The sequence below is a fragment of the Myodes glareolus genome, chromosome 6 (genome assembly GCF_982192425.1).
Source record: "Myodes glareolus chromosome 6, mMyoGla1.1, whole genome shotgun sequence".
In the NCBI taxonomy this organism is placed as follows: Eukaryota; Metazoa; Chordata; class Mammalia; order Rodentia; family Cricetidae; genus Myodes; species Myodes glareolus.
In genome coordinates, this window is record NC_142031.1 from 18,433,558 (window position 1) to 18,447,995 (window position 14,438).

The window sequence follows — 14,438 nt, forward strand, 5'->3', positions numbered from 1 at the left end:
CTATACTTCATATTTTCAGGTTCCAAAAGAGAAAGATGAAATGGTAGAACAAGAATTTAACCGGTTGCTAGAAGCCACTTCTTACCTTAGTCACCAGTTAGACTTCAACGTCCTCAATAATAAACCTGTATCCCTTGGCCAGGCATTGGAGGTTGTCATTCAGTAAGTATTTAGAAACTGTTTATCATATTGTGAATTCCATTTACAGATTGCTGTTTATTCTTTAAGTTTTTCATAAGTCTTATTTGAGCTAATTTTTACATATATTCATATGAATGTTTAAATTCCAAAGTCAGAGCTGGAGAGATGGCTTAGTGGTTAAGAACACTGGCTGCTCCTTCAAACAATCTGGGTTCAGTTCCTAGCACCCATGTGGCAGCTCATAACAATCTGTCACTCTAGTACCAGAGGATCTGACATTCCCTTGCCTCCTGCCTCTGCAGGTACATGAGACACTCACAAAATAAAAATAAATTTTAAAAAATAAAATGAATTCCAAAATAAAACATTTAAAATAATTATGGCATCCCTAAAGCCAGTTTCAGGTCTAAAATGAATGTTATTTATCTTGTAGGTCAGGAAACAAACAACCAGCTAACTTTCTTGTCTGAATATTAGACAGTCAGTGGGCTTTGGTCCTCAGATGTTTACGACTGGGCACATGTTTGGGTGCTATAGAGCTGACTCTGCAGCTGGGCCACTTGCGTTGTCTTTACAGGCTACAGGAGAAGCATGTCAAAGATGAACAGATTGAACACTGGAAGAAGATAGTGAAAACGCAGGAGGAGTTGAAAGAGCTTCTTAATAAGGTAGAGTCTGCATTCATGGTTACTACAGCCCAAAAGGTGAAAACAGGGGCACTCCTTCCACTAAGGAATGTTAAAGGCCTTTCTGGAGTTTCTCTCCATGGAGAAGCATGGCCCGGCCGGCCCCCTTACCCTTCCTAACTACAGCTGATTGTCAGCATTTTCTACTGAGGTCTGCGGTTAGAGCAAGATCAGCTGTACTGGAGCCAAGTCACCATTGATGAAGAAGTCTCTCGAAATGTCAACATTTCTGCTTCCATTCCCTGACTGAGGTTTCTGTCATCACTTTCTGAGTTCCAGGTTCCAGATAATTCAGATACAGTTGTAGTTTTCTTATCCTACCAACTGTAAAAGATGTCAGTTTAGGGAGAAATGATTCATCAGCTGGGGAGGGGCGGGACCTCCCTCTTGTTAAGCTTCTGTCACTAGGAGCCCACCTCTGTATAGACTGTGGCAAGGATTGAAGAGTGGTTGATAACTGAGAGTTAGCAGACATCTGTGGGCCAGACTTCAACACCCTGCTGGTACCTGAAAAAACTAACGTTAGGAATGAATCACATAAAGTTCTTTGTGTGATGATCTGACCTTTTACATGTTTAAAAAAGAAGGGAATAAGGGGCTGGAGTGGTGGCTCAGTGGTCAAAAGCACTGACTGTTCTTCCAGAGAACCCAGGTTCAATTCCCAGCACCCGTGTGGCAGCTCAAGACTGTTAGTAACTCCAGTTCCAGGGGTTCTAACACCTTCACACAGACATACATGCAGGCAGACACCAGTGCACATAAAATAAAAGTAAATTTAAAAAAGGAACAAAGCTGGGCATAGTGGTGAACCTATGTTATTTCAACACATAGGAGGCTAAGGCAAGAGGGATTGTGAGTTTAAGCCGTGGGCTACATAGTGAGTTCTTGTCTCAAAAGCAAAACAATGACAACTGTTTTCCCAAAATAAACTTAAGGGGCTGAGGAGATGGCTCAGAGGTTAAGAGCACTGGCTGCTCTTCTAGAAGTCCTGAATCAATTCCCAGCAACCACATGGTGGCTCATAACCATCTGTAATAAGATCTTGCGCCCTCTTCTGGCCTTCAGGCATACTTGCAGGCAGAATACTATACATAATAAATAAATCTTTTTTTTTTTTAAAAAAAAAAAAAGGAAAAACTTTGTTTTGGGCTGGAAAGATGACTCAGAGGTAAGAGCACTGACTGCTCTTCCAGAGGTCCTGAGTTCAATTCCCAGCAACCACATGGTGGCTCACAACCATCTGTAATGAGATCTGGTGCCCTCTTCTGGTCTGCAAGCATACATGGAGGGTGAACACTGTGTACATAATAAGTAAATAAATCTTTTAAAAAAATAAATTGATGGTAGGTTGTTTTATGTATTTTTTTTCTCTTTAAAAAATATTTATTATGTATGTATGTATGTATACAATATTCTGTCTGTGTGTATGCCTGCAGGCCAGAAGAGGGCACCAGACCCCATTACAGATGGTTGTGAGCCACCATGTGGTTGCTGGGAATTGAACTCAGGACCTTTGGAAGAGCAGGCAATGCTCTTAACATCTGAGCCATCTCTCCAGTCCCTATGTATTTTTTTTTCTTAAGTGGAATACTCTTTCCCTCTCTGTTCTTTTGTAAGACAGGAATCTTAGTTATCTGATAATGTTGGTGGAAACCTCTGTTAAACTTTTTTTCCCTCCAAATAGCATGATATAGAACCAGGTATTCAGAAATTCCAAGGATCTTTTATAACATTGTATAGGGAGAGCCAATGCCAAGGGCATGTGTTGTTTGGAAATGGATTACACTGCTATCTACCCTGAAAAAATTTATCTGTCTGTCTTGGCTGTCTACCTATCTATGTGACAGATTTCTCTGTGTAGCTCTGGCTAACCTGGGAACTCTCTCTATAAACCAGTTCTTGAAATCACAAAGATCTACCTGCCTCTGCCTCCCAAGTGCTGGGATTAAAGGCGTGTGCCACCATTGACTGCCTGGTATGAAAATTTTTTACTTTTTCATCTTAGATGGTAAATTTGAAGGAGAAAATTAAAGAACTCCATCAACAATACAAAGAAGCATCGGAAGTGAAGCCTCCCAGAGATATTACAGCAGAGTTCTTAGTGAAAAGCAAGCACAGGGACCTGACCGCCCTCTGCAAGGTCAGTGCCACTCTTCCCTGAAAAGAAGTGTAGAGGTGGTAACCCTAAGAAAAGACAAAGCCTGTAGTCCATGGAGTGTGCTATGTAGAAGATGGTTTGGAACCTAAAGAGCCGTGGAGAGATAATTCCTCAGTGTGGGGTGATTCCTCAGTATGGGGTGAGATTGCTATTTCCTTCACAGTTGTTATCCTGACATGTGGAGTTTGAAGTTACACTGTGGTTTCAGTATCTCACACAGTGCCCCCTAGCACCTTGACCCTCGTAGTCCCCTCATCTACAGCGTGGAATTGGTGATACATAGCTTGGAGAATCCTTGTGAGACTTAATGAACTGTTTGTAAGGAATTCCCCACCAGGGCCACTAGAGGAGCTGAGAGCATGGTAGCTTCTGTGATTTTGCTTGCCTGTTGGGAGCACACCAGCGTGTTTACCCTTTTACCTCCTGCCCCATTTTATCCCAGATTCATAGCTTGTTTCAACAACAACAAAAAAAACCCTGAGGTTTGACCCAGCCTTCAGTTGAATCAATCACACCTTGTATATGTGATCTAAGCAGGAAGTATGTCACATATAATTTAGGTAAATACCTGACCCTGAGGCTAAATCACATTAATTTGTTTGTTTACTTATTTCTGTTAGGAATATGATGAATTAGCTGAAACACAAGGAAAGCTAGAGGAAAAACTTCAAGAATTGGAAGCAAATCCCCCAAGGTAAGGAAAGGAAACCAGACATGTAGAATGACAACTTCTCTCTCTCTCTCTCTCTCTCTCTCTCTCTCTCTCATGTTCATTTTGGAAGGAAGATGACAAAACAGTGAGGTTTTACTTACAGATATGGTGCTGTGGTCGGGCTTGTGTCAAGATGTCTCTGTCTAAAATTAACCCTTCTCTACAAAACCTGGTATTGAGATAAAGCTTTCCTGGATGGAAATTGTCTTTGGGTGTGATTTTAAGAAAGGTTACTATTTTACACTCAAAAGATTCAGGAGACTAGAACTTTATTTCTACTGGGGTTCAGGTAGTGATGACATGCTCTCTGAGCGTCAGGGACAGAGAGCAGTTAGTAACACGGGAGAGAGCCTGTTCGTTGACATATAAGGCACAATCTGAGTCCCAGCTTAGAGTCCAGATTGGCTGAGACCATCCACGTGAACTCATGGAGACTAGCAGAGATGTCTTTTTAACACTCTGCTCCCTTATTTTTTCAGTGATGTATATCTCTCATCAAGAGACAGACAGATACTTGACTGGCATTTTGCAAATCTTGAATTTGCCAACGCCACACCTCTCTCTACCCTCTCTCTTAAACACTGGGATCAGGTAAGTGCTCTTGATCATTTATTTAGTTGATATGCACATATTTGAGGACTACTGTGTGTGTGTGTGTGTGTGTGTGTGTGTGTGTGTGTGTGTGTGTGCGTGTGTGCGTGTGTGCTCATAAATAGCTTCAGTAGGAGATAGTATTTGCTCACAGTGAAATTCACACATCTTGACCAAGCAGCTTGATGATTTGTGAAGCTTGCTTTGCCATGATCTACCACCATAGTTAGGATATAGAACATTTTAGCGTGGTGTTGTAGTCCACTCCTGTCATCCCAGTGCTTTAGAGGCTAGGGCAGAAAAATTAAAGAGTTCAAGGTCAGCATGGCCTACATGGTGAGGGCTTAGTCTTTAAGAAACCAAAACAAAAGATACATTCATTATCCTGAAGTTTTCTTTTCCCCTTTTGCACATAACCCCTCCTCCCAATCGTGCTTCAGCTTGTTCTATGGTTTCATTGTATGTTGTCTTTGTGTGATTGACTCGACTCACCTTGAGGTAGTGTATCCCTTTGTTTTTTATTACAATCCCATTGTAGAGATAAACATAGATTGTTTATTCATCACTGGTGCACTGATGGGGTTATATGTGTCTTTGGGGTACTGTTAGTGAAAGGACTCTTAATGTTAAGAGTGAGCTGGGTGGTGGTGGCACACACCTTTAATCCCAGCACTAGGTAGTCAGGCCAATCTCTGTGAGTTTGAGGCTAGCCTTGTCTACAAAGTGAGTTCCAGGACATCCAGGGCTACACAGAGAAATAGAGAAACCCTTCTTTCCAGTTGAAAAACTGGAAAGAAGAAACAAAAAAAAAGGTAAATGGATCTGCTTTTGTGCTTTCTAGTTGTCTGTGTCTCTGTGGATGGCCTGGACTTGGTAGTAGAGTATTGTGCCAGTAATTATCTAGGAATGATTAAAAACTTCTTCCAGGAGATTAAAGACAGATCAGTCAGTAGTTTTTACTTAGGCTTAGGAACTGTTTAGTTGTGGTCTTAAAACATTGTTTGGGGCTGGAGAGGTGGCTCAGCAGTTAAGAGCACAGCTGCTCTTAGAGAGGACCTGGGGTTTGATTGCTAGCACCCACATGGCAGTTGTCGGTCACTCTGGTCCCAGGGTATCCAACACCCTCTTCTGGCTTCTGCAGACACTGCATGTGTATGGTACATAAGCTATTTATTTAAGCACACCCATGTGCATAAATAAACATTTTTAAAATTGACTCGTCTGCAAGCTTGTACTCTTCAATACTATCATAGAGAATTCAGTGCAAATGACATAGCGTAAATTTTATTTAAAAAGTGTGGTAATAGACCCTTTTTTTGTCCTTGTTAGGATGATGACTTTGAGTTTACTGGCAGTCACCTGACAGTAAGGAATGGCTACTCATGTGTGCCTGTGGCTTTAGCTGAAGGCTTGGACATTAAACTGAATACAGCAGTGCGACAGGTTCGCTACACAGCCTCAGGTATGTGTCTGGACTGTAGGAAGGTAGATAGAGCACAGAGCACTTTCCCTGAAAGATTAGTTTTTTACAACTTTTTTTTTTTTGTAACTTGATTGCATGGTCCATGAGTGTAAACTTTGGTAAATTGCAATACCGTCTTCATTCTGTCTCTCCAGAAAGTGGGCCTGGGTTAGCTATCATACTTAAGACATGCCATATTCTCAAAGAATTCATAATTATATTTACAATGAGTTGATCTAAAAAGATGTATGCATATATAGGTGTATGAGCATTCATATAAAAACATACTAGGGCTAATCATTAAATCCCATTCTTTTTTTTAATATTTATTTATTATGTATACAATATTCTGTGTGTATGCCCGCAGGCCAGAAGAGGGCACCAGACCCCATTACAGATGGTTGTGAGCCACCATGTGGTTGCTGGGAATTGAACTCAGGACCTTTGGAAGAGCAGGCAGTGCTCTTAACATCTGAGCCATCTCTCCAGCCCCATTACAGCCCATTCTTTTGTGGAGTGTATTCTATGTTTTACTCTCATTGTTAATAAATTTGTATTACTATTTAAAAAACAGCATTAGGTAAAATAATAGTGACATAATTCTGATGTCAACTTAGAGGTCAAGCTAAGTATTACAGTGTGTCTCCGCAGTGTAAGGTTTTGTGCCACAGTCTTTAAGTTGTCACCCTTAGTGAGCAGGTGACCACTTGAGTTCAGTATATTGCTAGTGTAGGATGGGGCCATCAAGACTTCCTTATTGACTAAGGGTTTAAATCCTGGCAGCCTTAGGCTCACTTCTGTTTTCTTGTCTTAAAAATTAAATAGCATGTTAATCCTGTTAAGCCACCATAATTAGTTCCCTCGTTGATTCCATCCGCATCGCCAGTAAACTTTCCTTCTTTCTCTAGGATGTGAAGTGATTGCTGTGAATACACGCTCCACAAGTCAAACCTTTATCTATAAGTGTGATGCAGTTCTCTGTACCCTTCCTCTGGGAGTGCTGAAGCAGCAGCCACCAGCTGTTCAGTTTGTGCCACCTCTTCCTGAGTGGAAAACATCCGCAGTCCAGAGGATGGGGTTTGGCAACCTCAACAAGGTGATGTGCTCTCCCCTTTCTGTCAGTGTTCAGCAGCATCAGTGAGGAATGGGGTCGGCATGTAGCTGTGCCTGAACCCTCAGCCGTGATTCCAGGCCAGAAGCCTGGCAGTTTATGTAACTCAGTGCCTGGTTCTATTATATAACATTCAGGTACTTAGTCTTGTTATAAGCCTGCTGAAAGTTGCAAATCCATCAGAAAATGTAATGGGGGATTCCTCTTTCGCACTGAAAGGGGATTAGGAGTGGTTAATAAGTCTAAGAATGATCTGAAAGGCCACAGCGATGCTTACAGAACGTCTTCTCTCTGAGGCTAGCTCATATGCTTCCTTTCTGTGGTAGGTGGTGTTGTGTTTTGACCGGGTATTCTGGGATCCAAGTGTCAATTTGTTCGGGCATGTTGGCAGTACGACTGCTAGCAGGGGTGAACTCTTCCTCTTCTGGAACCTATATAAAGGTAACTGTTTGCTAGTGGATTGTTTTATATATATATATATATACTCTTATAGAAACATAGAATTAGGAATAGTGGGAGGTTTTTTAATTTTTAAAACATTTTTATGTGCATTGGTGTGAAAGTGTCCAATTCACTGGAATTGGAGTCACAGACAGTTGTGAGCTGCCATGTGGGTGCAGGGAATTGAACCTAGGTCCTCTGCAAGAGCAGCCAGCTCTTAACCACTGAGCCATCTCTCCAGCCCCAGGAGTTTTCATATATATATATGCCTTATTTTTTTTCCTTAACTGAAATTCCAAATGAATGAATGAATGAATGAATGAATGAATGAAAATCCCTTCAAAGTGTTTTAAAGAAAACATGTAAAAATGAAGAAGCATCACACCCAAAAGGCACAGGCCAGGGGTTATATTCTTCATTCTGATAGCCCTCAACCTTAGATCACTTCCTTAAAATGTTTATGTTCCTATCTCCCATACTATTACTTTATAATCAGTTGATTAACTAAAGCACTAAATAAGTGTATTTAATACCCAGTGAAGAACAAACAGGTAGTTTCTATGCAGCAGTTATAGGCCACTGCTTAGCAGTACAGGCATGTTTCTGACTCAGTGTCATTCCATACACATTCATACACTGAGGTGGTACTGTTTTTTCCCCATTCTATCCAGGCTATCTGGTTCTGACAGCACCAGTCTAATGGTATTCCTCTCTGCCCCAGCATTCTTTATCCACCACCCATGACCTTGTCCAGACCACTATTACCTCCCATAGCTGTTGCTAATGATTACTGATATTCCTATTTCTGTTAATTGCTTTGCATTTGTTGATTGCTTTTTATTGCAAGAGGGAAACAGATTTACCAAGGCTACATTCCTTCCATGTATGCTTGCATGCCAGAAGAGGGCACCAGATCTCATTATAGATGGCTGTGAGCCACCATGTGGTTGCTGGGAATTGAACTCAGGAACTCTGGAAGAGCAATCAGTGCTCTTAACCTCTGAGCCATCTCTCCAGCCCCCTCCCTGTACTCTTACCTACATCCTGTATTGTCACAGCTTTATCAAAGTCATAATTCTGTGTATGCATGGTTATTTACTTGCTAACTCTAGTATAATTTGTATCTTTCAAACCCCCAGGAACTAGGTACCCCTGGGGCTGTCATGCAAGCTTATTATATAATCACCAGATGGATGACTAAGGGTAGTAGTAGGTATGAAGGGTCTGAGCTAGGTAGAAGGGATGTTGCCATTGCTGTGGAAGCACCTTAAGTGGCCAGGACTAAGAATTCTATACCTAAATACAGAAATGTATTCTTTTGATTCCTGGAAGTCATAAGCAGTGGTGTGCCCATTGGCCAGTTTCTGGGGACAGAGTTCAGAAAAGTGGCTTGTTTCCAGCTCTGTGTGGTACTACTACATGTCTTATCGACATTTTACAGCATCAAGAACAAAGCAGGGCCTGACAAGACTCTGTTCTTCTAAGAAAACACTTTCAAGTAAAGTAAGTATGGGAAAACCCTGAAATTGTCCCTTCTGTTTCCTCAGCTCCAATACTATTGGCCCTGGTGGCAGGAGAAGCTGCTGGCATCATGGAGAACATTAGTGATGATGTGATTGTTGGCCGGTGCCTGGCCATTCTCAAAGGGATTTTTGGTAGCAGTGCAGTACCACAGGTATGTGAGTGAGTAGACAAGCAGGGATTCAGCTTACAGTTGAAACTGAGGTTTGCCTTAAAGTTTGCAGCTTATGTTCTTGATATTTGTCAGTATGGAGACATGTGTGGAGTTGACCTGAATTTTAACGTTTGGAGCCTTAAGGCATTCAGAGGGACTCTACGACATGACCCAGAGAATTGCAGCTACTAGCTTTCTTTTGTATGTGCGGTCACATCACAAGCAACTGAACTCTGAATACATTGGGGAGTACTTTGAGAATTTCCTTGTAGCTTATTTTTCAAGCCAACTGCAATATGAGACCTAAGAACGTGAATTAATGCGGTGTGAATTTATGAAGAGTAAAGGTCAAGTGCTGCTTGTCCCAGAGGAAGCAATATGATCCTCTTGTCTCCAAATCCAAAGCAGTAGCATCCATCACCTGGCTCCCTCACCTTGCCTTTTACATGGGCCCTGCCTACTTTTCAGCACTGGCTGATCTGTCCTGCTATCAGCAAAACTCATGGTTCTCTCTCTAGCCCAAGGAGACTGTGGTGTCCCGCTGGCGTGCCGATCCCTGGGCCCGGGGCTCCTATTCCTACGTGGCTGCAGGATCTTCTGGAAATGACTATGATTTAATGGCTCAGCCAATCACTCCTGGCCCCTCGATTCCAGGTGCCCCACAGGTGAGAAACTACAAAGAAATTTGTGCCCGGGCCTATTTGGGGAAAGATCAAGAGCTCAAGGTAGAAATTGTATTACCAGTTCCTTTAGACATTAGTCAGTCCATTCTTAGATCCTTTCAGAATTAAGTACTATTATTTCTCATAGCTGGGCTTTGTAAGTGCAGGTAGCCTAGATTCTAAGGGTAAGAGTCCTAGAGTATGTACAAGTTAGTACATACTCTTCTTGCTCAGCTTTTCACCCTTTAAAAATCCTGTTTGAGAACTAGAGAAACAATAAGAGTGGCTGCTGCTCTATCAGAAGACTTGGGCTCAGTCCCTAGTCCCTATGTTGGATGGCTCACAGCCTCCTATAACACCAGCACCAGGGGACCCCGACACCCGGCACAGGAACTTTTTTTTAGAACCCTATTTTTTTAATTGTACCTAATTTTATGGCAGCTTGTAGGGTTGCAGAGGTCGAGTCACTAGGGCCTTGTAGAGCCTGCTTGGGAGGAGTTTTTAGGTAGAATATGCTAGACAGATCTTGTTCTGAAGTATTCTTCAGTATCACAACCCAAAGACTTGGTATCTATTCTCAAACACATTTCTGCGTTAGAAGGCCCTGCTCCCTGTGGCTCAAAGTTTAGGATGTCCTGGTAACTTAGCTAGCGTGAACTGATCGAGAGACTGAGTAAACTGACTAGTGGTAGATCAGCCTTCAAAAGTCAACAGGAATTGGGCAATTCAAACACAGTAAATTACGCCTGTAACTTGCTTGATTTCTATACCCTCCTCCCTCAATAGCCAATCCCACGACTCTTTTTTGCTGGAGAACATACAATCCGGAACTATCCAGCTACAGTCCATGGTGCTCTGCTGAGTGGGCTTCGAGAAGCAGGAAGGATTGCAGACCAGTTTTTGGGAGCCATGTACACTTTGCCTCGTCAGGCCACATCAGGTGTCCCTGCACAGCAGTCTCCAAGCATGTGAGACAGATGGTTCTGAAAAAAGAGGCCCAATGGATGTGTAATCTGCCATGTAAGCAAGTTCTTCTAGCAATACTCGATCCTACTGAGGAACTGTCATCAGCTGCAGGACTCCTAGTTTGACAGCAGAGGCTGGTTCCTTTGACTGACAGCACAGAGAGGAACTTACCGGTTCATTTGGAATGATGTCTCCATAAAGACTGAGACAAGCAAGTGCTGTGAGATATCCTCTTCGTCTATTGGTATTTGGCTTTTTTTTTAATATATTTTGAGAATAAAACTTTAAAAAATAATTTTATATGAATATTTTTTAATTATATATCTATGTTTTGTCAGTGTGGGTATGTGGACTTATGTGGGTGCCCACAGAGGCCAGTGGCATTGGATCCTAGAGCTGGTGGTCACAGGTGGTTGTGAACCTGGGTTCAGTGCTCTTAACCATGGAGCCATCTCTCTAGTCCCATTATAATTCTTCTTAAGGGCATGTTTCTCACTTTTCCTACTGGTTGGCATGGAGCCACCTTGCATTTGTGCTGTCTCTATAAGGTTACTGTAAAGTATTTAGAGCCCAAGTCTATTCTTCCTATAGTGTCCGTGAAGTCCCCTCTACCTACTATATAAGGTTATTTTTATATATCACCTAGCATGGCCATGAACTCAAGATCCTCAGCTTTCCCATGTGTTGGGATTACAGGCTTACACCACTATACTCAGTTCTAAATGAAGTTCAATTGAGGAACGTTGTATTGGGACTTTGCTAGATGAAAAATGGAGTGGGGCTTTCCCCCTAGATTCACTGAGTGACAGTACTAGAAAATAATTTGTTGAAAAAATGGTGTTAGTGATGGGAAGGTGATTTACTGCTGCAGTGGGAGGTGCTGGAAATACTCCCTGAGGGGAGTTACGAAGGGCCTGCAGTCAGTGGCTAATGTTTTTTTTTTTTTCAGACACAGTTTCTCTGTGTAGCCTTGGCTGTCCCACAGAGATCCACCTGCTTCTGCCTCCCAAGTCCTGGGGTTAAAGGCATGTGCCCACCACCCAGCTCAGTGGCTGATGCTTTTTGAAGAGAGTTGTTGGGAGCCAAGTGGTGGTGACACACACCTTTAATCTCAGGAAATTCTCCAGCCTCTGCCTCCCTATGAGTTCCAAGACAGCTAGGGCTGGCTACACATGGGACCCTGTCTTCCAAACAGGACTTTGTTTTTTGAGACAGTTTCTCTGTGTGTAGCTGTGGCTGTTCTAGAACTCAGTGTGTAGACCAGGCTGGCCTCGAACTGAGGGAGATCTACTTGCCTCTGCCTCCCAAGTGCTGGGACTAAAGGTATGCAACATCATCACCTAGCGAGACAATTACCTTTGACAAAGGATAAGCCTAAAAAGAAAACAGAGCAAAGAGGTAGCTGCTGGTTGGTTTGGTTTATTTCTAGACAGGGTTTCTCTGTGTAACAGTCATAGCAGTCCTGGAACCCACTTTGTAGACCAGGCTGGCCTCTAACTCACAGAGATCTGCCTGCCTCTGCCTCCCAAGTACTGGAATTAAAGTCATGTGCGCCACCACCTGGCTTGTAGCTGCTGGCTTTAACTCTGGTTTAGTTAGAACAGTTTTACAGCATAAATTATTAGCTAGGTATTTTACCTAAATTTTTGAGACTCCATACCAGTAGCACCAATTCAGAGATAAGAGCTGTTTCCAGAAAACTATTGACAAAATTGGCATCACTGACTCAAAGGAACATATAGAAACGAGGGAGCTTTATTGGTTACAATATTGTGCTGCAGAGCCAACAGAGAGCATTACAGCCTAAGGACACATGCAGACAGGCAGCTTCAACTATACACATGCACCCAAGGAGCCCTGAGCCACTGCCCATGGCTGTGCCCTGCTTTCCAGAGGCAGTTTCTGGCCTCTCTGGTCCCATACTTGGAGCAGGAATGTAGAAGCTGCTGCACCTAGACTCCAAGGGGCAGAGGTGAAGCCAGAGCCACCTGCCTGGACAAGCAGGTGTGGACCAACAGAGCTGAGGCCCCAGCAAAGGGCCGATCATGCGTAAATTTATTTAAGGGCTATCTTCCTAGCCCTCCCAATCTTTAAAATACAAAAAATAGACTTTATTCTCTTAAAAATACATTCCGTTCAATACATGTTCTGAGCTGTGAAGCAGCAGGAAAATAGGACCTCTTTCCTATGACCTTGTTTGAGGTGTTGAGGAGAACCCTGTTCCCCATTCAGGGTGTTCAAAAGATAATCCCTAGAAAGCAGCTCTTACAAAGCAGTCTTTGTCAGAGGAAAAAACCCATGCCGACACAGGCAGCCAGGGGCCAGCCTCTGTTCCTGCTTCTTTACTGACCCACTAAATCTAACAACTGACATTGCCCAGGACAAGAAGTCCATTACTACTCTAGGCACCGGCCCCTGCTGCATGAGAGGGATGACTGGTGTGCAAGCTTGCCTGTAGCCTTGGCCCCATGCAAATCCCTTTAACTCATAGTCTGAACTGTTTCACTGCCACAGAAACAGACCTGCCATGGCTTCCTGCCTGCCTTTTCTGTTTCAGTACCCAAGTGGCAGGGAACAGCAGCAGGTAGAGGACACCAGCTCTTCATCTTCCAGCCAAGCAGTTCTAGAACCAAGTTCTAACTCAGAACTGTCGGATACACACCTGCTGGCTTAATTCAGCCGTCTACTGAGACTACTGAAGAGAAGCACTTGTCATAAAAGTGAGCCTGTTGGTGGGGACTAAGGGAATATTTGGCTTGATTAGACAACAGTTTGACTATGGGTCTTCCTTCTATTTGGAGGTTTCCTCTAACATCCAGCTTGGGCCCAAAGGTTACATCTTGTTAATCTTTTTTTCAGAAGTGATGTGCCTTCCACCCTTGGAATTCCACAGGAAGCACAGAGGAACCAAACCCTTCAAATTTCACTTGCTTAGTATAAACGTTGTTGTCTGCAATGCTGAAGGCATTTAAAAATAAAATCTACTTTACAGCGGTTCAACAAAGTGTGCAGATTAAAGAAATAATATCCTGAAATAATTGTTACAATCAAATGCTATTGCACTCAGATTTTCAAAATGGCAGCCCGCCACTGTCCCTTTTCCACAGAACATTTCAAATAGCGGCAGATGTTGGTGCTGCTAAAACGTGGAAAGATCCAGACTTTGGCACCAGGAGCTACAGCACCAGAGTAAAGGGCTCAATACCCAAAGACAAAAATTATTGGCATTATCTTTTGAAGCAGGGCTTGGTGCCCTTCCTTGTTTCTCTGCAGAGAAGAGCCACAGACTTAGTTTCCTACACTCTTCAGTGGACCGCCACAGAGGTCTGCGTCCTTTGAACTTAGGGCTGCCAACTGGTACAGGAGAGTGGCAGGGGGACTGAAAGTGAGAGGTTGCAGCCTTGAGCGAAGGAGTTTCTGGTCAGTGACCCAGCAGCAGCAGCAGGAACAGATCTTGAAAACACTATCCTAGTTGTACATCAAGTTGGGATGTGGAGGCAAGACACATGGCAATGCCCTCAGGTTAGCAAAACTCCATTATAACAGAAATGCTAGTGAGTTGTTCCTGTCCCTGGGGATTCAAAAAACAAAAAAGCAAACAGTAGATCTCCCCACACCCTGGCAGGATGGCTGAGTCTGATGCAGACAAGGGCAGATGGTGCCAGTGTGTGTGCTGAGTAAGGGTGGAGGAGATTACTCAGTCCTCCTGAGGATGTCCTGAGTCTTCCCTGTAGCCAGGAAATTCACAGGAGAGGCACGGAAACAGGACTCAAACATCTGTGTCACAGAAAGCACCTAGCTTGAAAGCCAGGAAGCGTGGCACTTGGGGACAC

The 14,438-nt window shown here is 43.2% G+C and overlaps 2 protein-coding genes across 4 annotated transcripts in view; one reads left to right on the top strand and one right to left on the bottom strand.

Moving 5' to 3' along the window:
• Positions 1–10,900, top strand: part of Kdm1a (lysine demethylase 1A) — a 49,138-nt gene extending 38,238 nt beyond the window's left edge. For both annotated transcript variants that reach the window (XM_085690476.2, XM_048443266.3), the window contains 11 exons: positions 20–162; positions 719–809; positions 2,833–2,967; positions 3,606–3,679; positions 4,177–4,288; positions 5,618–5,750; positions 6,659–6,846; positions 7,188–7,302; positions 8,850–8,977; positions 9,496–9,642; positions 10,426–10,900. In XM_085690476.2, the coding sequence (XP_085546602.1) occupies positions 20–162; positions 719–809; positions 2,833–2,967; positions 3,606–3,679; positions 4,177–4,288; positions 5,618–5,750; positions 6,659–6,846; positions 7,188–7,302; positions 8,850–8,977; positions 9,496–9,642; positions 10,426–10,611 (1,452 nt within the window). In that variant the 3' untranslated portion in view covers positions 10,612–10,900. The remainder of the gene's footprint in view (positions 1–19; positions 163–718; positions 810–2,832; positions 2,968–3,605; positions 3,680–4,176; positions 4,289–5,617; positions 5,751–6,658; positions 6,847–7,187; positions 7,303–8,849; positions 8,978–9,495; positions 9,643–10,425) is intronic.
• The window catches only part of Luzp1 (leucine zipper protein 1), a 92,651-nt gene that overhangs the window by 6,807 nt on the left and 71,406 nt on the right, over positions 1–14,438 (bottom strand). The window lies entirely within an intron of this gene.